This window comes from Callionymus lyra, chromosome 19 (genome assembly GCF_982586985.1).
Source record: "Callionymus lyra chromosome 19, fCalLyr1.hap1.1, whole genome shotgun sequence".
NCBI lineage: Eukaryota > Metazoa > Chordata > Actinopteri > Syngnathiformes > Callionymidae > Callionymus > Callionymus lyra.
In genome coordinates this window covers 16,062,373-16,090,067 of record NC_141836.1, presented here as the reverse complement: position 1 = coordinate 16,090,067, position 27,695 = coordinate 16,062,373, and the positions used below count along the sequence as shown (strand labels likewise).

The 27,695-nt window shown below is 41.7% G+C and overlaps 1 protein-coding gene across 2 annotated transcripts in view; it reads left to right on the top strand.

Annotated features, from left to right (window-relative positions):
* Positions 1 to 27,695, top strand: part of zbtb46 (zinc finger and BTB domain containing 46) — a 55,378-nt gene that overhangs the window by 22,732 nt on the left and 4,951 nt on the right. Inside the window, exons 4-6 of one of the 2 annotated variants that reach the window (XM_087780781.1) lie at positions 21,082 to 21,357; positions 26,023 to 26,348; positions 27,603 to 27,636. In XM_087780781.1, coding sequence (XP_087636907.1) covers positions 21,082 to 21,357; positions 26,023 to 26,348; positions 27,603 to 27,636 — 636 coding nt within the window. The remainder of the gene's footprint in view (positions 1 to 21,081; positions 21,358 to 26,022; positions 26,349 to 27,602; positions 27,637 to 27,695) is intronic. The other variant, XM_087780782.1, reaches the window with a different exon arrangement.

Sequence of the window (27,695 nt, the reverse complement as noted above, 5' to 3'; positions counted from 1 at the left end):
CGCCATGCACCGCTCTGTTTCTGGACTAAGCATATGTTTCTACCTACTCCCTTATTATTAGTACAACAGTATTTCTTTAGTGTCATTCCTAGATTAAAACTCTGTAGCTCAGCCTTTTAAATGTCGGAAGTCCTTGAACATTTTTCGCCTTCTTTTAGCCTTTAGCAATTTTTCCGAATTGTTGCCGAAAAATGATGCTAGCACCATCTTTTAAAAATCCCAGGGCACCGCCAGGTACTTTAGCTATTAGCCTATGACTTTGTTTCTCAGGCCTGGCCTTTCAAACCTGAGGCCTGAGTGCCAAACCCGGTCTATCGTTTGATATTTATTCAGCAGACTTCTGCTTCAGGATCTGCGCTGCATTAATCTCGGTGGAAGGTGGCGTGTGAATGCACATTCGCGGGAATTAGGATTTAATATCTTTCTATCCCTTTCCCTTGCAAACATCTGCTGACACGATCCAAGCTTAATCCAGACGTAATGGTTCCTGATGTTCCCCAACTCCGCTGAGACCGCTACCTGAAGTGCAACATTTGAATATGCGAAAGTGAATTCACACTTATCAACGCGCGCCGCAATCAGCGCGCACACATATATTCCTGTTTCCGCACCGCCAGATATTGGAGCTGACAATGTTCTAGGTGAGGAGTTTTAAATAGTTGCCACTTCTGTCTGCTGATGTGCTGAATCTTTAAATAATTACCTGGAATTATTTTTAGTTTTGTCCCCGCTGCCTGTTTCTGACCTGAATTAAAAAACATCTGCAATTCAAAGAGCCAGTCGAGCCGTTTCAAATAATCATGTATATTTGTCACTGACTGCATCGTGTCACTTGTGTCTTTGTTATCCGTGTAATCCTGAGACAACCAGCTGTCAAGCAATTGATTGTCAGGCAATTGTTCTTTTTTTTTTATTATTCCCCCCCTCCACTGTCTTCAAGGAGCTTTTGTCGCTCCCTGGTGAATACAGACACAAACATCTTAAGTTATTGACAATTTATTTACTAGAAATAAATGTATTTGAGGTGTTTGTCATTGTTACACACACCTTCTCTGTGTGGCTCACGATGTGGACCAGGAAAAAACATAAATTTGCTACCAAACAGGATTTAAGATGCACCTCAAACAATCATAAAAGGACACCCATAACCTTTTTCTTATTATTGCACTTTTATTACTTGTACAAAAGGAGTATTTGAGTATAATATCTGAGTTTATTAAAAAAATAAACTTTTCCCAGGGCTTTTGTGACTACAATAGTCAAATGCTGCAGTGCATTATGGGACAATATTTGAAGTCCGGTGGTTTACATTAGTGAGTCTTTGTGATGGTTTTATAGATTTTTATGCAAACCATTTATAATAACATAACAGCATTCGTGTATTCAATCGATTCAAGAGACAACACAACAACTTATACTGTTTTGGAAGGAAACAATAAAATGGATGAAGTAGAAAAAAGGAGTGAATGTAACAGTATTCTATCTTTACACTCATGTAACACTTGCTGTGTGATTGGGGGAAAAACCCAAATTGATTTGTATCTTGGTTAAAAAAAAAAACTGAACCAAAAATACTATTTTTTGTCGTATAAGAAAAATTCGCACACACGTCTTGACCTTTTCTTGCAGCTTGGGGGATTTTGGCAACGCTTTGTGTGTGACACACACACACACACGCACGCACACACACATACACAGCTTAGAGCATCTGATTATGTAGACATGAACTGTTCAATCATACGTGGGCCGTTCTTTCCACTTCCCTCTAGCTGTTGCTCATTGACTACATCGAAAATCTTTTTGTATTCCAACGTCTTTATCCGACTCCCTCCTTTCTTGCTCTTGCAGCCCCTACAGAGTTCCCCACTCCTCAACCGCACACAAAAAAACGCACACACGCCTGAAGATGCTCAGAAAGCAAATCCTGTTTTCAGTGTTAGCATGTTCCGCGTATTCCTGTGAGCAATACATGTTTTGTCTTGTTCTAGTCCAGACCTTCATCCTCTGCACTCAAACTCTGAAGAAGTGCCCTGACGTTCACTCTTCCCTCACAAACTTTTGCTCATTTTTTTCTTCCCGCTCTCACTCCCCAAGTCTCAGCAGTCTAAAGGTGAACACTTAAAATAATGAATCGGATCCCCCTTTCACCCCCTTCCTCTCTGTATTCCAGTTAAGAATCTCCCCATAGTATTTGCACTTCATTAAACTTGAAATAGGTTTAATATTTAAGACACCGTGAACAGATTTCAACCCCCTCACCCCTCACACACCTCACTGTTCTCCCTTTCCTCCTCGCTTTTAGGTTTAATAATCCGCTCTCATCCCTCCCTTATTCACTCCTCTTTCATAAAAACCAAAATAGATTTAATACTTAGGAGGGGAAAAAATTAAGTTAGCACTGTCAGTCTTGCTCGTCTGTGCGGCACCCAGAGGTTTAGAAAGTGACATGATATTGTTTTTTTCCGCTTCTTTTATTTCGCTCATACCTTGTGCACTGTGACTCCATTACCAGGTCTTTCTCTCGGCATCTCCCCACCCCCTATTTACTGCCCCTTTGTCCTCATCTGAACAGATGATTTCAGCCCTTTCCTCCCAACCTATTGACTTTTGTAGCCCAGCAGTTTTGCCTACCCCCCCCTCCTTCTCTGCAACACATGCAATTTTAATAGCTGTACATAAGAAACTCTAAACTCCTGCCCCCCCTTCCCCATCCACCCCTAAATTGTATCTCTCTTCTCAGTCACCATTAAATTTAAAAAAATAAAAAAGTTCTATTATCACCGTGGTAACCAGTTTTTCTCACCGCCCACCAGCCATCTTTGTCAAGTGACCTCACATCCTGCAGGACATGATGGTCAGTCCACCACTCTGAAAAAGCCCCCTTTTTCCTAGCAAAGACACACTGATATTCACACTGTTTTTCACACTCTTGCCATCCGTCTTCTCTCCCAGTTCTCCATTTTTGCTACTGCTTTATTTTCAATTTCATTATTAAAAAAAAAAAAACGCCATGTTGGACAGGAAGGTTCCCCTTTCCCTTGTCGATGGGATTTTATTTTACCCCCCAAAATGTCAACATCTGCCTCCTTCTTGTCCTCCTCCTGCCCCGAAAAACTAGCAAGAGATGGATTACTGGTGGAGAGTCGGAAGCAGCAGAGCTGTTTGTTAAAGATTAGACATGCCACCAAAGTATACTTGGGTTGGGCATGTTAGCGTTGTGTGTTCTTTTGCTCATACTAAACACACAGATGTTATTGCATTAAATAAATCCGTACGAAAGAACTTCATTGAAGGGGGTGAAGGTTAAAGGTTAAAAGGTTGAACCTTTGCGGTTCATTGAGTCATGAAGCTTAAATTGTATTATTAGGTTGTGAGCATTGTGCAATAAAGGAATTTAATGTAAAAATACAGAATGTAAGCCCCATTAAATTTGGCCCCATAAAGATTCTTTACGCAAAATGTAAAATGTGTAGCCGAGAGAATATTATCGGAAGGGTGATAATAAATGTACTAATTCATTATTATATACTCATATATGTAATAATTAAGATTGACAACATGGAAGCTGTTCATTTTCCAAAGCGATTTCAAAAATTGCTGTTCGATACCCATAACATTCAATAAAATGACTACATTGAGAATAATGTCACAATATTTTTCTACGTTTAAAGTTCAGTGGAAACGTTTGTCCGCAATTATTCCAAGAGAATATTTTTAAAAACATAAATACTGTAGAAGAGTAGAGGATAATGAAAAAGTTGTTTTTTAAAAGAAAAGGTTAGTTACACAGACTGGAATATTTGTAAGCTTTTTACTTTTTGCAATTTCGAGCATAATGACTTCTTTAAAGCCTTCGAAAACCTTCACATTTTCAGCGAGACTTCAAATGAAAAACAAAAATACTAAATGTTTCAATAATATTCTTTAACATGTATTTGTAAGCAAATAAATAAGAAGTCAAATCAATGCACAAAAGATGTTTATAATTTGGGGAATAGGTGTCAATTGTCATGTGACTAATAGGTCGATATGGACAGCAGTGTTAAAGGCAGAAGTGTCGCAGCGTTCTCAAAGTTGTTTGAGTATTTCGTCTCAAGGCAAAGTAAACTATCTTCTGACAAAAGCCCTCCGTGAGTTCCTAACAAAGAGATGAAGCGCATCCAAGCGTGGATGTCTCTCTCCTCCCTCCACAGATCTGATAGGTGTGTGATAAGTGTGGTTGTTGTGAAGCAAGGCAGCGATGTTGCTCCAGCAGAAGTGCATCGAGCATCAGCCGTGGCGACGCTGAGCCTAGTAAAGAGTGTGTTTAGATGAGTAGTCGCAGGAGTACACACTGGCAGACCGACTGGCAGGGAGACATTGACCAAAAAAAAAAAAAAAAGAGTTGGTTTACAGTAAACTCTGCCTCTTAGCCATGATTTTCACTCAACCTTTCTCCCACTGTTTATTTAAGAAAGGTGTCTTTGTTCGCCCCATCCGTCTGCGGCCTTTACCCCGGACCAGTAATGTTGGGGCGGGAGGGGGTTCATAATGTTTGGACAAAAGGACAGCCCGAACAGGATATAGAGGTCTACAGCCTGTGGGTGTGTCGGTTTGGCTAAGGAGCAGTTTGCACACATACACACAGAAGTGTACACACACACACACACTCGCAAGTACACACAATCGTGGGAGTGTTCCTGCTGGAGGGCAAAGTCTCCCTTCCTCTTTTATATTCATTCTGTCCTTTCCCTCCTTCCCCTTCATTCCCCCTTTCCGCTGTCACACCCTTCCACACCTCCGTCCTTTAGTCCTCTTTCTCCTTCATCCCTCATTTCTTCTATGACAACACTATCGCCACGGCAGTGTGTGTGTGTGTGCACTTGGGGAAACACATTGAAAAACAGTGGTAACGGTACAACTACTTACTTCAACAGCAATTATTATTTTTATTCCATTTTTTAAATAGTTTATCGGGTATTTCGATGACCCCAAACGGTGTCACTGTCTGCACCAGGCTTGAGCAAAGTGTTTTAAATATATATCTTAGTTATTATCGCTCGCCCAACAGCAACAGAACCTAAGGAAACTTCACATGTCACAGAATGTGTAACTAGATACACTGAATAGATACACACAGTATCAATGCATGACAAATTCAAGACCCAATAAACCTTTTAATGGAAATTGATGACAACATCACAGCAGTGTCTAAGGGTAAAACTCCATGACAACCCCAATAATTTACTAAGACAACATCCTACAACCAGAGAAAAGACAAAGGACAGAATCAAATATGTGTTCCAGATTAGAAAATATCCTGTAAAGACCACAATTTAAACCCTCCTGGTTGACATCCTGACTGTTAAATACATTCAAATAAATGAGTGTTATGTTAGATCCCTTCACCAGGCTCGGATTTAGAAGGTGATACAAATTCAAAATGGTTAAATGATGAGGGCTCTGATAGATTGGGTTCACATTAAAGTGCTATATTAAGTCGGGTGGTCCACGGCACGAATGGCGTCTGATAGATGTAATGGACACGATACATTCAACCCTCAAATTGAACTAGAAGCCCATCCTTGTTCTGCATCAACATAAGAAGTGTGAGTCATTTTTCTCGACAGCTTCACCCTGAGCATGAAAGTTATTCGTACTATGTTTAAGAATTCCGATCTCATCAGGAGGCATTTAAAGCTTTGCTAAATGACTTGTAAACGGAAACGTTACTGCAGATGTGTAGCGTGATTCATATTGCCCCTATTTAATCCCAGAGGTGGGGGTTATTTGATGAATTTTGTAGATAGTTTATGTTTCTGCAATATCTCATTTAAATATAAATTGTAATATGTGTGTTGCTGGTGCAGTGCGCAGCATTATTAATAACTCTGTTGCCTGGACACTCACGAGGAGGAATTTTAATAGCGGTGTGATGAATCCTGTTTAAAAGTCTCAAATATATGCATACCTATAATATATGGCTGCCATCATGGATCATGACCAGGAATGAGAATTTCTAGAGCGACATGGGGAGAAGTTTGGAAAGGAAGTTATGGAGGATGCATGGTTTGAACGTTTGATGGGGAGAGACGGTAAAAGGGGAAGGAAACCAACCGATTTATAGACGGACGTAAAGAAGATGGACGTAATTGGAGGGAATAATTGGGTAAAATTGAGGTTGTGCTATTTGAATTCAAAAAGTCCAACCCCCCTTTCTATAGACTCTCCCCTGTGGCTACGATGAAACTAGACAATAAGTACGATCACTAGTATGTTTTATTCGAAGAAAAGAATCTCCTTCCCCACCTGGAGGTTGAGGCGGTCTTTTTGATGGATTGCCATAAGGTAGCCATGGAGACTGTATTATAATATCTAGAAATGGTATCTTGTAACTATTAAGTCAGTAAATTACAGAGAGACAGAAATTGACGCAAATTCAAACTGAACTATTGTGTGTAGTTGCACAACAAAAACATTTGCATCCAAATCAGTTAATGTAAATTAAAGTGATAGTTCACCTAAAATTCCAACTACACTCATGTTCTACTCACCCTCATGTCGACTAAGGTTTGAGATTATTTTCATAGTAGTGACTAGTGTGGACAGTAGAAAACCACTCTGGAAACGTTGTCGATATTTACCCAGAGTACTTCTGGTTTATATCACTTGTTATTCTTCAAACATCTGCCGTAAACAGTCATAAAATACAGACTTGTTTATTCAATACAAGATTGACATTAAAGACGAGCAGTAGTAGGTATTTGGATGTTATTTAAGTGTCTTTGGAGGAAGTTCATCCACAGGGCTCTCGTCGCTTATTAAAATGAACATACATTTTTGCCAGTAACTCTATTAAAATAATCCCAACCCTTGGTCGATACAAGGGTGAGTAGAAAAAGAGTGAGGTGAACTTATCCTTCAAGCAATATTTAACAATAGGTTGCATTTTAAAATGAAAAGGAAGAGGTTTCAAAGCAACAAAACGTATGTTTAAATGTTGTTTAAATGTATCTATTAACCCTCAGTGTTGGAAAATGTAACTGAAACTTCTATTGTGCTGTTGCCACAAACAGCATATGTATTTCTTTTTTTTTATCTTCCTGGTAACCTTAAAACGTATTTCAGTACTTGTATAAATAGTCCAAAATGGTCTATGAACTACTGTTTTTTTTAAACATCTTTTTGTTGATTTTCAGGCATTAGGACAGACATTTTTAGGAAAAAAGTACAATAGAAAGAAATATCCCGCCCTCCACCCCTGTAAGAAAAGTCAACCACTGTTTTAAAGCTGGTTGGCAGTCATGCTGACACTCACTGACTGTCCAGGCAAAGTTGCATAGCAAAGAGCATCATTAAAATAACAGCTAGAGAATTCTACATTGTAGGCAAAACAAAATCATTAAAAAAAACAATGTTACATACCTGCTGCTTTAAACATGGTGAACAATAACCAACTCTATTCTTGCCTACTACATCCCCCTCATCTCTACCACAATGCCCTCATACTGTAGCATGCAGGGGTTTCTTCTTTGTGTACTCTGTATCTCTGAATCTAAATTGGGACCTCTGACAATAAGGGTACCCACATCCCTCAAATAATCCCTAAACTGTTTTGGATTCGGATGTCCATATAATCTAACAAAACAAAATCACTTGTGCATCTCAGCTTTACCGTCTCACACTAGGAGAAACAGTTGTCGACATTATGTGGTCTCTGTATACATGTTCGGTGTTGTCTCCTGCCGTGCGTGTTTGTATAATTGCAGCATGTTTCTCTGGGAAAACATGCCGAGGTAGTGGGATAATACGCCAAAAAGGGAAAAAGACGCCTGACATACGTTTACTGAAGGACAGTGGTAATACGTTTGGTCATTGTTGTAAAGAGAACTGGGGGTAAACATGGTGGACAATAAAGGGTTTTTCTACCTCTATAGTCACTGAAGTTAAATATCTGTCTTTGTGTTGTAAGAACAGTGTCACCAACTCTCGCATATCCACGTGTCAGAGTGGAGAGTCTGGAACATAAAGACGGATTGAGATGGTATTAGATGACCCTGGTTCGCTTTCATGTTATTTTTCACGGGGAGACTGTTTGGCCTTCCCATAGTTCTGTCCTCTGAGATGTCGAGCTTCAAGGTTCAACGTGTATAGACACATGCCCAAGTGTGGCTGTGAGGGAGAAAACAGTGATAGGGCTTAAAGGTGGATGCGATAGCGGCAGGACACCCAGACTCCACACCTCCGGCCCCCCCCTCCTTTTATGCCCCACTGTTCAGGCCTTGATAAGTGGAGCCGGAGTTGGTGGGGGTTTCGGGATTCCTGTCTGGCACAAACACACTTGCACTCCAAAAAAACCCACACAACGGTCTCCGCCCGTTCTACATTCCTCTGACCGACTAAGGAAGGAGTTGCCTTCCCCTCCACTCCCAAAATTACCCCCTTCTCATGGAGTCACGGCATAGCTATCACACACATATCTCATCCACTCCTTCCCTCACACTCTGAGCCTTAAATCACTGCACACAATTCCACTTTTTTAACCTGTAAACGTGTCCCAGAAAACTACAGTTACATCCATAAAGTTGACCACTATCCACTACAGGGATGATCCCAAGGGTTAGCGGGAGGTCATGGGGTCTCATGCTGCCCTTTTCTCTAATGGTTTCTTAATGAGAGAGGCACAGCAGTGAGATGTTTTTGAGAGTCGGGTGCGATATCGCCCAGTCCTCCTTAGGGCATCTCTGCATGGTTGCACTATTGGGCTGACCCCTTGCTCCATTTAGAGCCCTAGCCGAGGTCCATGTTCCTCTCTGGGGGGAAAAAGGAAATGACACGTTTGTAGCCTTGGATAAGCGTTTGCACTCATCATATGCGGTGTCCACTGGTTGGGTGGTGGAGATGGGGATGGGGAGTGGGTGCGGGTGGGTGGGGGGGGCGCTCTTTAATTTGCGCAGCTTCTGCTGATTTGATCATAAGCAATTAATCTCAATGGCTCAGCGCGGCTGCAGTGGGGGAAGAGAAGATGAACACAGTCCTGTTCTGACGCACAAGTCTCTCATAGTTCTAACCCTGTGTTGGTGCGAATCGTCGTGGGTTGAGCTCGCTCGAATTCTTGAATTGATGGGTAAATTTAGAATTTATCATATAGTACGACGACAAATATGCAGCTTGTATTTCATGTTAAATGCCAGTTGAGTTCTAATCTAACATCAGTGGAGACTAGAAGCAACAATACGGCCACAATTTGCCTTCAAGTAGTTCTGTTTACTTCTATATTGTGTCATTTTTCAGTGCCGATTATTTTATTTTTAACCCTTGGTGGTCCAAAAAATAAATGTGTTTCAGCTATCCCTTGTGTTGCCTCTGAGTCAATGTTCAGCTTGCCCCAGGGGCAACACAAGGGATACCAGAAACATGTTTGTTTTTACGGCTTTTGATTCAGATAAAGGGTTAAGTCATGACTCGCACAGCTGCGCCTCCCAAACTATGCTTTGGACAGTGAGTCAGAGACGGCTGTTCCATTAATTTCCGTTATGACTGTACTATCAACAATATACTGACCTATTCGTCACGACTCCTTTTTTTTCTATACTTTAAAGAACTTTCAAAGAAGAGTTTGTATCATTATTGAAGTGCAATGACACTCTAAAAGACAAACTATGATGGACATTTTCACCAATTCAAACGTCGCCGCAGCTTTATCAAGTCCTTGATCCGTGATTATAGAATTTGAACTCTAGTGCCTAGAATGGCACAAATCTCTGTTGATCCACAAACATTAAGCTAGCTTGCTCTTATAGGTTTGGCAGCCAGCGCTTCCTTCCGGGGTTTCAACCCAATGTTCCTCGTGTTATGACCCACAGATGTTTTCCCCCGAAACAAACAATGCGACTCGTTCCTTCGCTCCCTCTCTCTCTCTCCGTCTTCCTCGCTCACTGCCAGTATTCCATCTCCATCGGCCTTGCTTTTCCTCTCCATGGCACCATCCTCCTCCCATGCTGAGGCCAGAGCTCTCTCCATTGTTAGAGGCAGGTTGCCAAGGATACAAGCACACAGAGGCACAGTCTTAATGTTATGAGATGTGGGAGAGATGAGCAGACTGGAGGGGAAGAGGGGGCAACAGCCTCACTGGTCACTCTGTGCACCGACTGAACACCCCCGCTCACGGCTCTGTCGGGAAGGCGTGCTCGCGTGGAACAATCACAGGAGGAAAAAAAAAAAAAAAAAAAAAGCCGGTGCTGGCGATTGTTCACTGGTGCTTTGATTGGAATCTCATTGTTTCAGACCGAGCTGATCACTTGTTTCACATCAGACACCCCTTGAAAGCCCTGTTGTGTACTTATCCTTGACAAGTACACTAATGCAGGCCATTACTCGGATTCAAGAATAAATACATGTAAAAAAAAGCGGAAAAATACTTGTGTTGGTCTGTGTTGAGTTGTTGACTTCAGATTTCGAAGAATTATTTGCCATCCCAGTAAACATTGACAACATGAGGTGTGTCAATGTTCAATCCTAGCACTGGTTTATTAGGCTGCCTCCCTGCTGGAAGAAAACGATTTGGGCCAACTTTGCTTTGGTGGTTCAACTCATCTTAAATTAATGTCTGGAGTCCAGTAATTCTCGCTCATTAGCCGCCCGGAGCTGTGAGCCGGCCATTGTGTTGCGAACCCACACACTAGTACCCACTGGCTCCGCGTACAGCATCCCCACCCAGAGCCTGTCGTTTTTTTTCCCTCCCACACTTTCCATTATCCCTCCACTCCAGCTCTCCCGTTCTCCCACCTCACCCTTTTCAAAAGGCAACCGGGCGCTGGACTTACGCCGGACCTGGGATTGTAGGGGCTACAGTACGCCGGAAACTAACCTGTCTCAAATCTCTCCATCTCGTTCAGGACAAAGACCTGCATGTCTGCTTTTTTTCTTCTTCCCCACCCGGCATTCTTTCCCCATGCAGACCTCTCCCCCGCGTTCTCTCTCTCTCTCTGCCCGCCAACTCACTTTGCTTCACCCTACCTTTCATTAGTCGACTCTTTATCTCACTCTCTCCCTACTCTCCTATCTCTTAAGCTTTTCCACTCCATGTACTTTTTCTTTCACCCCCCCCCCCTGTCCACTTCTGAGTTGCTACAGCTTTGTTTCTGATACATCTTCATTTATTTCTCTCCCCCTTTCCCTGCTGACCCTATTATTTTTATATTCTCTTCCTCCCTCTGCCATCACTCCCTCTCTCTCTCTACCTCCCTCCCACTCGCAGTCCCTCTAAGCTGCATTAACTCCCGAGATTACCTTGAGCCCTGCAATCCTCCATCCCCCACACACACTTACCCGCTCCCTCTTTTCCTACCCTCTATCGCTCAGTCACTTGCTCACTCTGATGGCGAGTACGACGCAGCTAATTTGAAGGCACTTTCAAGGAGTTTCCTGTTTCAATCTAAGAGAAACCCACTTGTCATGAGCAAAATAAAGTACGTTACCATCAGCTCACAGTCGCCACGGATACAACACCTGCCCTCGTGAAGCAATGGAGATTTTATTTTGAAAATGATTTTTATTGAAATAAAAAACGGATGTCAAATTCCTTTTTTTTATTTGTTAGATGATATGATAGTCCAAACCGTTACGCATCCTTTAGTCAGATGCATACGTTGTCTTTTATAGACAATATACCTGTTGAACTCTTAAAAACCATACTTTCTATTTCAAGATTCACGTTCAATGCGTCTGTTCAATTATGGATGCTATTATAGAATCATTACTGCACGCCAACATGCTAACTGACAACACAGAGAATAACTAGAATAGACATTCATAATATACTGTAAACAGTGTTTAGCTGCTGATTGTCAATTAGCAATTTTCAACAATTTATTTACCGCATGGAAAAATCATTTTGTTCCATCAGGAAACGGTATAATTTTCTGTTAACTTTTAATAACATTCTGAAGAAATGTCATATTCTGACACAATATCATCATAAAGTTTTACTTTCTACTCAAATTCAACCAGCTAAGAGTCTAGTAAATGAAACATCTATTTAAAACGTTGGCTTTAATGCCATGCTTAAACTGCTGCAGTGCATTTTGGCACTTTTAAGAAGGTCAATAATAATAGATGTTCTATTACAAAACTGTAATGCCGTCACAGTTTCTACAGGTTGTTGGCCGAAGACTTTGAATACAGTGCCCTTCTCAGGTTGTGTTTTGAAACAAACTGGGTTTTTTTAATGTGTCCCAACAGACTTTGTAATAGAATATATAGATTTCGTCATTTGGACCGGCAGCACTGGAATAAATGGAAGTTTCCATGCGAGCCCCGGCCGTTTTTCTCGGCGAATGTGACTCCGACTGAGAGTTTGAAACTCATTAACGATTTTGCAACATTGAAAGTAAAAAGTTTCAATAACGCCGGATGAAAACTTATTTGTTTTTTTTTGTTTTTTTTCTCCAATTTATCCAGCTAAGCATGGCCTCGCTCATTTTCTCATTCACACCCACCACTCACCCTGCCTCCCACTGCCTCTATAACCTCCCTCTCTCTTTCCTTCTCTCCCCCCTTCACCCACCCACACTCGGTCACCCCACTGTCCACCTCTCACCCCAACACTCTTACAGTTACCGCACTCTTCTTCTCTTCTCTCCTCCCCTCCACCCACACTCTTGTTTCCTGGAGCCCCCAGCAGTACTACCACCATCTCTCTCTCTCTCTCTCTTCGCTGTCCTCTACCACCCTCATCTCCCTGTCCCTCCCTCCTTATAAGCCTTCAGGCCCTGCTTGATTTATCCTTGGCCTCCCCATCCACACGCACACCCCTTCACCGCTCACCCGTCTCCATCACTCTCAGAAAGGTTGTGGCCCAGGCCGGTCCCTAAAAACAACAAGAGCGAGCGAGAGCAAAAGGGAGTGAAGAAGCAGGGAGAGACAACAACAGCCTCTTGTACTTTCCATCCTCCCTCCTTTTTAACCCGGCATTTTTTTCATTCCCCTCTCCCACACTGCTTTTTAAATTGCCTCCGAATTCTTGAACTGTTTTAGTGCCGTACTCCCTCTTCTTTGGCTGAAATTACTTTTTTACCCTTTTATACTCTGGCGTGCTGAGAAGGCAAGTTCCACCTTCGCCTCACTTTTGTCCAGTCGAGGACAAACACTAATCACACGTGGCAGCGTGCAGAGCGGCTTACAAGAGTCAAACGCCCGTGCATACATTCCGGGCTGGAAAGCCATTGTCGTGATGCGAACACAAGGCCGCTGAGAAGAAGTGTTCTCTTAAACTTGTCTGGTTCAACATCCCGCTGAGCTGACTTGAAGGAGAGATGCCCTCGTCTTCCTTTTCTCTGTCACTCACACACTACAGTCTCCTCTACTGTCCGCTTCCTTTTAGTCGAAAAACGTCCTACTTGCCAAATTTGTTTTTAGCTCATGCATAAGTGTGGTTTTTCCTTTGTTTATTTTCTTGTGTATGATGGCTCTGAAAGTGGAGTAAGACATTTTTGGTTAAAAATTTTAAAAAAGGAAAATATACCGAACAACCAATATTAAGAGAAATTAGAATTTTTGCGACGGTAAACAAGGTAAAAAAATTAATTTGAATAGTAATTTTATTTTGACTAGTTTTCTCAAGGTATAATCATAAATATGTGAAGATTTTTTTATTCAAGTTATTAAAATCTCTGAGAGAAACATCTTAATTTTCTATTATTATTAATAATATCAACAGGATAAGAGAGTCAAAGAAAATACTTTCTAACCATCAGAAATATATGTTCAGTGTTTGTGTCCTAAACTTAATCAACAACAAAGCAGCTTGGTCTCAAATCAAACATTTTTTACTTTTAATAAAATCATTTTTTCATTTTTCTTAATCTATTTTTTAACTATTAAATTGATTCTTCCAAAAATGTCCCTTTGAAGACGCATCATGCTGAGCTCAGTCTTAGCTGCAGACTATTGCAAATTAATAATGATTTAATTATTTTAATAATACTTTTTATGTGTGGTGCCCTTATACCTCAAACTGTACAGCATTTGAAACAATATTTTTGTTTTTGAAGAAGGAGGCAAATCTTGTTAGAAGAATATTTTTAGTTGAGGATTAAATAGTGGACAACTTGCATTAGGATCTGAATGTGAAATACAAAATAATTAAAAAATCGTAAGGCTTCTTTCAGGTTTTTAAGACAAGTTCATGATTTAATTGAAACAACACAAAGTGCAGCTGCCAAAAGTGTCAAAGCTAGTTCCCAAAATATATATTCCATTTTGTCAGGAAATAAGTTGTCACTTTCTGTGGTTAATTGGATAGAGGTATTGATGCTTTTAGTTCGGAATCAGAAAACTCTTGGTGTGAAGTCACTGGCGCTGGCTCGTTTTTTTAAATAACGTATTTTCCGGACTATAAGGCGCACTTATATTTTTGAACGACAGTGCCCCTTATAATCCGGCGCACTTTATATATGGATTAATTTGAGCTGTGTTTACTGACGCAGATGCTTTTTTATGTCATACAAGGTGCTCAACACGCTCAGTCAAAATGTTTTAATATGACTTTGCTGGACCACACAGCTGCAATGCTTGGAGCAGCACAGCTAACTGTAGTCAGGAGTGCTGCGGAGTAAAATATGCAGTAATGTACGCAGTTGTTATGTGAGGGACTCAAGAAGTAGACGGCGTTATAATGAGTGTTGTTAGCTTTATTCAACAACTCACAGGTTTTGTTCCTGCCGTGCAAATCGGCATCAATTTCAATTTTATTTTACTTGTTACAAATGAAAGTTATTGTGTTTTTTTTTTAAGTTTGACTGACTGACTTATCTGTTTTTTTAATGTTTCGTTTGATCCGCTTTGTAATCTGTTGCGCTTTAAATATGGAATAAAAGTTAGAAAAAAGACCGTTCAGTGACAGTGCACCTTATAATCCAGTGTGCTGTATAGTGCAGAAATACTGTTATACGGGTGGTCACACTTGTTCTAACCCACAGGGTTGTGGCCCGAGAGCTTTGAACAACTTGTACATTTTAGTTTTACTCTAAACTAGAAACTAGAAACCTTACGACAAATACTAAGTTCAATTAGCTGTCAGTGATTAAATATATATTTTTGGGGAGTTCAACTTAGTACAGAGTAAGTTCCAAAATGAACATTAGTAGTTGAAATATAGACTAACAGGGGATCCTGGTCGAGCTCCTTGGCCTCTATCTTGTTCCAAGTAAAACATTTTGGCCCCTTCCTTACTGGAGTTTGACTTGTTTGAACCAAGTTTGTAATATCCTCCAGCAAACAACTCAAGAGGAACAATCTGTCCTTCAGTTACGGGTCAGAATCCGAGTGATGCAAAGTAAGCAGATAACAGTTCACTCTGCCCTGAAGCCAAGCGCTGCCAGATCCAGCTGTGGAGCATGTTCACGCTGCGCTCTCTGCATCTGGATCAGGTGTTAACAACCCGCGTCATCCACGGCTTCGTGATACCCTGTGCACCCTGAACCGGACCACTGAAGTCATTATAGGTTTATCTAAAAACCTGACTGATGCTGTCAACAGCTGTTGAGATTTCAATGTGAAATACCGTTTCCTTTTTCTTTTTTGAATCACCATGAAAGTTTCAATAATACCATTTTCAAGTGTTGTCACTTGACATTTGCGACGCCTGGCATTAAACAGCCTGTCAATTTCAGCCTTCAAACTTTGCGAGTTGACCCCGCGTGAACCCTTTTTCCTCTCCACCCGCCGGAGCCATCGCTCTCGTGCCTCCTCCTCCAACATTTAAGCATCTCTTGACCATCTCCCTTAATGCACGTTAAATTCCTTCCGACACATGATGACATGTTTGAAAGCGCTGCGGTGATTTTTTTGCAGAAAAAGTACAACAACCTCTACTTTCCTTAGCAAAAATTAACCGGTAAAAGAAATTTCATTTTGCTTTGCATGTGAACAAAGGATTCAACCAATTTCACACGTTTGTTTTTGATTTTAAAGGGGGTTTTATTTAGCATAAATGTTGAAGCCAAGGGTGCCCGGCTACCATGGCAACCAAATTAAACGGAGGATCTCTTCAGAAAGCAGAAATCTAAATTATTCGGACTCTTTTAGGACAGGGGGGGGGAAATGAAAATTCCCACTGCATCGCAGAGCCCACCGCTCAGGGAAACAAGCGGGGATATAATACATTTGTTCTTTCTGGAATCCGGTCATGCAGATGAAAGGAATATGGCCGTGTCAATGGAAATCGGCATATTTGTGCGACTGAATGATGCAACCACTGTGTGTCTAAAACTCCAGCTAAACCTATTGCCTCTTAAAGACACAACCGCGTGTGTGTGTGTGTGTGTGACCACAAATCCTCTGAGGAAAAACCGGCATTCATATGATGAAATCCATAAGCTGCATGCAACGGATTAGGTGCCACTGTTTCTGGTGTGGTTAATGATTTTATCTGTCGGAACAGGATGAGATTTAAGTAACACACCATCTACGCAGGGCCTGATAAAGCTTACATAAATGAAGGAGGATTATGTAGTGTATTCCGATTATTTGCCGCGGAAGCCTGTTTGTGGTCGGCTGAATACTAATTTCTAATATTTCCCGCTCTGGTCTTGGTAATGTGAATAAATCCGTCAGTTTGTTGGCGGGACGGTCTCGTGTGTCGGTTTAAATGTGGGATTGAAATCTTCCGTCTGCTACATGCAAGTGTCCAGTCCGGTGCAGGGGAAAACATGGTCAAGGGTCATGCGTTGGATAGATGAGAAGAGGGAGATGGCGGGTCAGAGGTGACCGTCTCCTTACGCTCTTTTTTTTTTTTTTCTCCTCTCCCTTCCATTGCTTCCTCCTCTTCCTTTTGTCTCCATGTATGTGTGGAAGCGTGTGCGCTGGCTCGGCCAACAGCAGATCCATGTTATTGATTGACTCCTGTGGCTGCTGGGCTGCCCGCTGAAGGAGGGGGCAGAGCTCTAATGAATTCCTGCACCTTATGCCCCCTGCACCAACCCCTACACCCCTCCTTAATTAACTTTGTGTGCGCAGGCGAGGGTGTGCTTGAATGCTCCTGTGTGCGTTTGGTATGTATCTGGTCTCCTTCCACCATCGCTCGAACACCCCCGCTTTTTAACGCTCCTCTTTTTTCCTTCAAACACTCTTTTTAAAAGTCTTTCACGGCAACGTTTTATTTTCCTAAAGAGTCGAGAAGAAAAATCAATAAAGCGAGATATTATTTAGTCTCGAGCCGCTCATACAATGTACATGTTGCTGTTTACCTTAATGCAAACTTTTATGTTGACGTGATACTGGCGAGGATTTGAGATGATAGTGTTTACACAAGAGGTATCAAACTCTATCACACAAGAGGCCAGAATCTTTTAGCCATCTTAGCTGCGGGCTGAACCTAATGTATAATTATTGACCGTGACAGTTGAGTCTGATTGCGATATTGTTTTTTTATTCCTGGAGGTTTAATATATCGTAATTATCTCCGTTTGTCCTACTATCAAACTCTCTTCGAGCTACAGTGGTCCCTCTGTTCTAGTGCAATTTTGCATGCTTTTTTCACAGTGTACAGTATGAATGCGCATTGTGTCCTGCGTCCTGATTGGCTAAGGGAGTACAGAATGCATTCAGCCAGATTTACATAAACATTTACCCATAACTGTGTTCTGCAGTTGGAAAAAAATGAGGCACCAAGGCCTTCATAGGAAAAAGATGTTACAAAATACGCATGATGTTACCCGCCTGTGTTCCCTCTTAATATGGTGGTATTGTGAGTTGCGGATGTGGCGAAGTCGGGGCCGTTGGTCCTGCTTCGAAAAAATAAACAAGTCAAGCGAAAAGAAAGAAGTTGTTGTTACTCTGACGAATCCTGTCACAAGTTTCATATAAAACGATCTGGACGGCGAGTTACCGACGCCTAGGAAACGAGCAGAAATTTTGGGAACTTCGTTTTTAACAGAGAGTTACTGGTAATCATTTCTTACGTGTCAAACCTCGTAGATTGATTATTCAAATTGAATTTGTTTGGCTTGAAAACTGGTTTAATTTCCAAATATTGTACTTGGTTTTTTTTAAATCTGCAAAAGTTTGAGTGTTTAAATAAGATAGAACTGTGAGAAAAATGTTAATGCCTGTCTGAGAAAAGTGTTTAAAAGTGTGTGGTTTAGGGGGTTTTATGGCCTTAAAACGTATCCCCTGCGATAAATGAGGGGCCACTGTAATTACCTGTAATTAACTGGTATAGGAAATATCTGTCTAATTGTTGACATCTTATCTTATACTAAACACTTCCATTTTTATAGGTCAGAATATAAAAATGAATTCACATTTTTGATTGGAGCCAACCATCCCACAGGCCACATTAAAACGATTTATCGTCCAATAATCCATCCATCTTCTACCTCTTATTCCCATAAGGGGATCGCAGGATCTTATCCCAGTTTTATTCAAGCAAGAGGCAGGGGACACCCTGGACAGGACACCAGTCTGTTGCAGGACACACTAAGTCATACAACCATTCAAATACTGTTTAACTTTAGTGGTGAATCATGAGCGTCACAGCTCCAAAACAGTCCTCAATGACGTTTTAATAACGTTTATATACACTTGACGGTCCATCGTGAAGTCTTGACGGTCTTAAGTCTCACCACTATTTCTCGGCGTGTCACTCATCCGTCACACACTTGTCTCCTTCGCCCCGTCCTTCCCTCCCAACCCTCTGATCTATGAGGCCATGTTCAACTCTGCATACAGAGCAAGTCACCGCTCATCTGCGCTGCTGTGATCATTTATCTACACCGGAGCATGAAAAATGTGTGAGTGTGAGAGAGTGGTCATCATTGACCCAGAAGCCCTCCGAAGAGGGCTGTAACGGCCATCGGTATTCCAGACATGGAGGCAAAAACTCCCGCCTCTGTCACCTTGACTCCCCCCTGCAGCAGGAGACGAACACACAGGAAACACACATCTCAACCTCACCGCTGCTAAATGGTGGCTAATGCTGTGTTGTTCTGTGTTTGCGTCTTAAACCTTTGAATGCTTCTGCCACCTTCACGACACCTCTTTTCCATCCATCCATGTTGTTAAGTTAATGAAGTGACGCACTATAAACAGATGTGTTGGAGGTTTAGATAATTCTGCTTTAGATTTTATAGCCTCGTGAACAAACAAGTCGCTGTTTCTATTGAGTTATTGCTCTAAATCAACGATGTCAAACTCAATCACGAATGTCAAAATCTCTGGGGGAAAAACCAAATGTTTATTTACCAAAGAGAAAGTCTGATTATGATACAGTCTCTTTATTCTTTAAGGGTTTCACTCATCTTAAAGTGATAGGTCACCTTAAATTCTAATTTAACTCATTTTCTACTCATCCTTATTTCAAATAAGAGTTGGGATTATTTTCAGAGTAATTCATTCCTTTTCAGAGTTATAGACAAAAAATGTTTGTTCATTTTAATATAGCGACAGTGGTCTTCGTCTTCAACCAAAAAGACACTTTAAACATTCAAATCAAAAGTTATACTTTACGTTTGTTTGTGGCAGACGTTTAAAGAATAACAACTGATGTGATCCAGAAGTATTTCGCGGTGAGTACTTCGGGTAAACATCGCAAGTACTTCCAGAGTGCATATAGTCATCTGTCTACACTGTAAGTGCTTCCCTTTTGGAGGGAAATGAAGACGAAGACCACTGAGCTCCAGGCGCTTCGGTCGAATGGATATACATTTTTTAACTCTTAAGTTATCACATCTTAAACACTGGCATCTTTTTTATGTCACAATATCAACATGAAAATGAATCCACATATAAGGACTTGGTCAGTGCCATGAGTTGCTCTAGATTATCTCAACTATATATTCTGCCATAAAACCTTTTTTTTTTTTTTGGAGAAATAAAATACACATTTCTGAAATATTAAGAAACACCTTTCCATTAGAGACATTTTTAGACGCGTGACAGTTGTCATTCGCGTGAAATGCAACAGTTTGTTTACGGTCCAATGTGGCAGAAATATTAATTATAAATTAGAAGTACAAGACGGAAAGTTCTCAGTGTCCAAGCGTGTCATGTAATGATTTCTCGCGTTGAACTGGTTATGTGACTCAGTACGTCACGCTGTGTGATGAATTATTTAAAAGGAAAAAAAGCCCCAAAAGTATACAAAATTGTGTAATTATTATTTAACTCTAGGTTTTGAGGACACATCTGACAATAACAGTAATGTTATTCTTAATAAAAACAGAAATATCACCAATGACAACAACTAAATTCACTTAAAGAAAGTGAGAATAAGTGTCTCTGTTCCTTTAAATCTCTGTTTTTGTGTGACTTAAGTAGTTTAGGGTGAATTAAATGAAACGTGTAAACATATTTTCGCCGCCCAAACATGGTCGCTGATGCTTTACAGCCATACACGCTGTTAAAAACGTTTAAGTCACGATTGACTTATGTAATTTCTTTTTCCTTCACACACACTGGAAATCTTGTTTCAAAAAAGTATGATGGGAATAATTGAACTTGTTGTAATTCACAAAGCAACAAAAAGAAAATAAGAGAGGAAACTTTCTTTCCACATTTAATTGTGAATCAAGTGTTTTTATTTCTTGCTGAGAAACGTGTGAGCCTACATTTCGTGGTGTGTTAATCGTTCTTCTCCGGACTATTTGTCAAGAGTGTGAGAGCCGGTGTGTGTTTTTTGTAAGTCTCCACGTCGCTGTGTGTACTTTTGGGCTTTCCGAGGAAACGCAACCGGTCATCTGTTAAAATGTCAATTGGCTGACAGTGGAGTGTGTGCACCGTTGTGGACAGAATTGTGTTTCAGCAACAGATTAACCCCCAAGACCACTTGAACATGTTACACACAAACACACTTAATATGTCTCTTGTCTTGCTGCGAGCACCCTGTATTTTTGTGCTATGATGAGGTGTGTACGAGCCTGGGATGAATCAGGCTGCTGACGTGTCGCTGCTGAAACTCACTGTAGAAAAACTGCTTTATCACCGTTTTTTTCCAAAGTGTTGTCTCCTTGATAGCACTTCGTGGATTTGTGTGTGGCCACCGTAAATCCACTACGTCAGGTCAAGTCTCACCCGTCATCATTTTTTTTTTTTGCTTCCCAGGGGCAGACGTGACGGAACCCAACAGCTCAGACAGCCGCGGCGAACGCCTCGACTTCTTCCTGAAACAGGAAGAGTCTCTTGCCACAGAGCCGGGCTTCATGGGTCAGAACGAGTCGGAGGAGGCGGGCGCGAGGGGCGGGACCATCTCGTCCGTGGCCAATCTGAAGGCGGCGCTGATGAGCAAAAACAGCCTGTTGTCCCTGCGGGCGGAGATGATGGGCGATGATAACCCCCTGCTGTATGAGTACCTGCCCAAAGGAGGACACTCCCTGTCTTGTAAGTGACTATTTACAAACACTGTCTGCACCCTTCAGACACACACACACACACACACACCTTGACGTAACAACTCGGAGGTAAACAACATGCAAATGTTCACTTTCGAACACAACTTTTCCTACACTCGGTTCTCTGCCTGCCTGTTTGTCGATAAATGAGTGTGCGTGTGTTTGTGTGCCAGCGATGACTGGTGAGCCGGTGACTCAGCGAGAGAACATTTTGTTAGGATCAGAAAATGTGTTTTGTTTTTTTGAGACACCTTAGAGTTTTGACAGCATGATACAGCAACACAATAACTATTTAATAGCAACGTTTTTTGGTCTATTTAGGAGGATTTCATGATAATTTTTGACGTTGTTGTTCATTTTATAATGTCTTTTTATCGACTATATTTCTGCATGTAGACGTTCAGAAGTATAAATAGATATAATGTAAGATTATGTCAGTAAGAAATGTAAGGAAAATAATACTTTAATAATAAATTACATTACCTGGGTCTACCTATGCATTAATAAAGGGGAAAACAATGCAACTTCTTTGTCATATGTGTCCCACAAGGCCAGAATAAAAACTTTGTTCATGCACTTTATGCTTTTTTAAAGTATGAATTAAACATGAATTTTGAAATCAACTAAATACAACATAAGAAATGTTTTGTTTTTTAATACTATTTTGCACACATTTGTAATAAAATGACGCTCTGTCAAAAGTAATTTATGATTTTCTTTGACAATATTTAAATAAAATAAACTATTACTGCATAAAACGTACAGTTTAAATACATTAGCTCAGTTTTATAATAGCCTTTTTGCATCGTTTTTAATTATGTAAAAGCTATTTTTCTTTTGTTCATCTACAGTTTGAAATCGCTTATAGGTTAAAGGTCAAGTTTTTTTAAATTGTCCATAATATATGTTTATACAGCAGGAGAATGAAGTGTCAATCACCCCAACAGACCATGAAGTTTAATGTGATTGTTCATGTTCATGATATTTTTTCTTGTTTAAACTTGACTTAAGTTTAAAAAAAAAAACTGTCTCATAGACGACACACCATGACTTGTCTGGAGTTCAACACGTATGATGAAACGACCCGATCACTTCTCTGGTCAAACAAACCCACAGAACATGTGAAAAAAAAAAAAAGTCGTGAGAAACTTGATCACATCTTCAGTTTTCTCTTCAAACTACGCTAATCAGTTTTTCTTCCTCATGACTCGGGATCACCGACAACAACCATAAGGCGTAATAATGTGTGCGTCATTTGTCTATATTAACCGTGTTCATACAATCAAGTTACTGTCTCCTTTGAGGTTGTTAACGTGTGTGTGTGCGTGCACGCACCAGTGGGAGTGCGCGCTCGCTGCCTCTATGCCCATGTGGGCACATTCAGTGTGACTCCTGTGTTTGTATTTCTTTTGCTTTCACTGGCTAGTAATTGGATCTTTTGTCCGGAGTTCTGTCGCCCTTTGTGCCAAAAGAAAAGCAAAGAGGAAAAAAAAAAAAGGGTACAACGCCGGAGTCTAGTCATGCTTTAAGAGTTGAGCCCCACTCACCTTCAAAATAATAGACAGGGCCAGGACTGTATAGAGCGAGAGGCGCAAACACATCCGCGCTCACACACACACACACACACGCACATCACATCACCCCTTTTGTGCAAGTGTTAAGTGTGTGGGATTGAGATGTTTCTGTTGGCTCAAAGAAAAGAATGAGCGGAGAGAGACAGCCTCGCCAGCTGCAGTAGAGAAGAGGATTTTTGATACACGCAGATTGATGCAGATCGACGCAGCCTTGACTATATGAATAGAATATTTTAAGAATTCAACAAATGTTAATCACTTGCTCCCTGGAAGAAGAAAAATAAACTTTAAATCAGTTTTATTGCGGCCAAAGTAACCTTCGCTGGGGGTTTGGGGGGGGGGGCGGGGTTGGTCAACCAGAGCCTATTTTAAATTCCCAGCACAATAGCTGTGAGGGAAATGGGTTCGACTAGTTGGCCAACTATCCCTCCCTCAGCCTCACACACTAACCCTGGATCAGTCTAAATGAGGACAGAAACTAAACAAACACTCTACCTCAGATTACTGGGTGGAGAAGAGACTTTGACAGATCACTGCTCCCTGTCTTTTCTCTCCATCCAGACCTTATACCCCTCCTCGTGTTCCTCTTCTTCTTCCACTACCATCCATCCATAGCTTTTCTCCTCCTTTCCTTCACCCCTCTTTACCCACTCACTCTCATTCCTGTACTTCCTATTAGTCTTGTCTCTTTTATTTCGGCTGTGTGGCGTCAAAGTACGTTGCATTAAAATCCTGGGAAAGTATCGATTGGGCTGAGAAGAACTATTGCAAGGTCGCCGGGCTTTATTCTAAAGAGACCACTGAGCATCAGAAAGAGGCCTTGACACATCACTCACGTATTTCTTTTTTCTCTCTCTTTACTGTTTGGAAAAACACCCACAGACCGAGCGTCACATGCAGCGACCAGATCAAATGTTTAGCGCATAACATCTCCTGACGCTGGAATTTACCGGACAGTTCCCTGTGCGAGGAAAAAAAACAAAAGTGGCTACTGTATCCTGGCAACCGATGATCAGAAGGATCATATAGAATTAACATGCAGGAGCCTTGATTGAGACAGATGTATGCTTTAAGGCGTAAAATAATAAATAGAGTGGATATGGCCGATGAATATATCTATCTATATATATCTACACGTCATCGGCTTCACTGTTTCTTAAGTGGCCACTGCTTATCCACGCAGCAACAGATTAACAGACAGTGTTTACTTACACTGTCGTCACCCTTCATGCAGTGGATCACAAACTCTATGACATGTTTGCTTCTAATTAAAAATGTATCTTAATAAAAAGGCTAGTGATGATTTTAAATCTATATATAATGTCACTTTAATTTAAGGTTTTACTTCTAGTGCCGTCATGAGATTAACTATGGTCTGCAATCGATTCATTTAATTAAATAACTGAGAAAAACCCTCAAGTTTTTTCATTTTAAATCATTATTCTGGCATACACTATACGATTCAATGTCATGAATGTAATTAAAAAAAAAAGAAATATTGTGCAATTAGTTAATCACATCATTAATAATAAAAATAGTTTCATCTGTCTCTGTTGTTTGATGAAATATAAGTATTATGAAAATGCTGATGTGACTTCCATTCTGGCCCACCGTAGATGAATACAACACCGTCCTAGAAAGACACTGATGCAGCACATTCCTCTGCCAAGGATCTAATTTCACATTACTTTATAAAAACAGTCAAGTCAATACTTCCACGATTCATGGATTACATTGGCTCACGGCAACAACCGAAGTTTTCTAATCCTCTTTACAAACCCCACCACATACTTGGAGTCGATATCATTGATTTTCCTTGATCAAATGTTTAATATGTGAGATGCTGCGTCTATCTCATGAAGTCCCTCACAAATCCATAAAAACCTTCCTTTAACCAGATCGATTGGATCGATACCAAAAAGGTTTCATGATAATATTTTTACTCTTTATGGTATGCAGTTTACAAAAAAAGTGGAGGTTATAAACCAAAAACTAACACCGAAACAAAGTAGTAAGTGGAGGTTTTTATAATAGTCATCACTGCAAAGTTCTTTCACCTTCTTTTCTCTGCTATTATTGCACAAAAATAAATAGAAAGTTGGAAACTGACTTTGTTTTTTTGGCCATATAGCAAGTCAATTGGAAAAGGAAACAACTGGAGTGTCCACGCAGTAACATCTGAGAAGTCAACTGATGTCGAAACTCTAAACTTTTATCTTCTCCAGTGACTCATCCGCATCCTTTAACGCTCGCTGTGACTAATGAGACTCGGGGAAAAATGACATCTGGCTCCGACCATGACTGTTTTTTTACTGGGTTAGACGTTTCATTAGAAACCCAGATCTGTTAACGGGCACCTGCAGCCGCTTAGTTCCCGATTCCAGCAGGGAGAACACGGAAAGTTTGCGCGCCTACAAAGTGGGAGTATCGGGCGCGGTAGTGTCAGCATTCCAGGAATCCGGCCATGGTCAAGCCTCATGGTTGCTTCTGGTCGTCCTGTTATCTGCCGGAGAGAGACGCTCCCCTCAAACCCACGCTCGCTCCTATACGCAAGACTACGAAATAGCGGCTCATCTCTTCGACGTTTTGTGGGAATAGCGCGGCTCAACTTTCTTTTTTTATGCACGCCGGCGTTTTCAAACTTGTTGCCGCTCATGTCCTACTTGCTGGATGTAGTCGTACAGAAGTCTTCACTGGAGCAGCGAAGATGGCACCTCTCCAAAACAATCTCCCCGCACACTACAGAGGATCCTCAAGCCCTGTCCTTATATGCATTTTACTGGCTCACACACACACACACACACACACTCACTGCCATCCTCTGTGCACGCATGTGGGTGGAAGGAGAGCAGAGGAGTGAAAGAATAAGAGAGAGAAGAGAAGCCCTAACCCTTTCCCCTCGGCTGCTGGAAAGTGAAACTTCTGAGTTATTCTTCCTCCCCCTCTCCTCCGTGTTTGATAGTGAAGCACTGGCAGCCTCAGTGTGCCCCCCTGCCCACTCTCTCCCGTTGTGTTCTGGTGGCCAGCTGCTGCAGTTGTACGCAAGTAGGTGGGTGAGACTGGTCTCCTGTGCTCCTCAGGGCTGCGGTCCGGCAACCACTCCAGCACGCTCCGGCCAGGGGCCACGGGGGCCACTTTTCAAAACAAACAAGGGGCTGGCTCTCCTCCTCCTCCTCCTCTTCCTCTTCTTCTTCTTCCTCCTCCTCCTCATCATCTTCAGCCGTCACCGCCGCCAACGACTTTAACGTCATACTGTCCGCCCACCCCGCTACACCCCACCGCCGCCGAGCCCCGGCCCCTCGAGGCCCCCGGGCTGCGGGCCGGGGCGCCTCCGCCGCCGTCGGAAGGGACGGACATGGAAGTGGACGAGCCGCCCGAGGGTCTGGAGCCCTCCACCTCGCCTGAGGTAAGCATTTCGCCTCTCTTTACTCCGACCCCCCCCCCCTCCCCTTAGGGGCTGTTTCACCCGGGTCAGAGGTCACTTAGAGGTCAAATAAGGAAATTATTAACAAAGCAGAAGAACTTCTTCAAAATCTCTTCGCCCGTCTAATTTCCTTCTGTCTCCTTTTTTGTTTACCGTCTCTTTCATTCTAGATCTCCAACCGTCTTCGATATCATCCCTTTTTTTAATATAACTTTACCCAAAAAAAAAAACCCTCCGCCCGGGGACGCCGTTTAGCGCTAATGTGGCCGCCCGTCCTTGCATTAGAGCCGACACATCTGGCCACAATGGCAGCGTGCAGATGGCAGATAACGGGCAAGGTAGCGAGAGGAGACTGAGTAAAATCAATACTAGTAGACAATGAGAGGGTTTGCTCTCGCAGTCCAGGAAATTGTTTGCTCTCCTCAGTTGGTGTGTGTTTGTGTGGGCGTGTGTGTGTGTGTGTGTGTGTGTGTGTGTGTGGCAGTATGACCATGTGTGAGTTTTTTTTTTTATGCCAGTCTGTGTGTGTACAGCGTGAGTGTGTGGGTAAGCCTTTAGGAGCAGCATTTCATTTCAGAGGACCTGCCTCCCAACAAGCCTCCCTATCTCTCAGGACAAGCCATCTGTTTGCTCAGTGCATGGTGTTCTGTTCTTGGAGAGGAGGAGGAGGATAGAAGGGGTCGAGGAAATGGTGGACACGATTCGGGGTAGGAGGACGATAGATGGAGAGACTCTGAAATAAAGCTCTTTTTTTTGGGTTAGATCCTTAAAGAAGCTGCACATTGAATTCCAATGTATCAGAAAAACCATCTAAATATTAGTGGAGTTTCCTTATATCAGGCGTGTCTAACTCATTTTCGCCAGGGGGCTCTCGGCTGTCCTTTGGGGTCTTTGTCGGCAAGAAAGTTAACATTGTGGACGCAGAGTAGCCGTTTATTATATTGGAAAATTTAAGCTCATTTTTATACTTTACAAAATCATCTCGCACCGCCGTCCATACGTTTAAACCCCCCTGATTTTAGATGGTATCAAGGTGCTAACTATGGCGCACGTACAAACACAGTGTGAGGTCAGACCCTGTTATTTTTAAGATGGCATACTTGGCAACTAGGATTCACTATTTTTTAAATTCTTTTCACTTTCACAGCTTCTTAACACCGTCTGCATGGCCGCCAACATGAAATACAACTTCTGTCTATATGTATTGGAAGCATAACTGTTTTTTTTCTGTTGCAGGAAATTGAAAAAGATGGACTCGTGTGCAACGCAGGTGATTTTTCTTTTTTTTTTTTTTTCTTTTCAAGTCCATTTCTGAATCACTAGAATGCA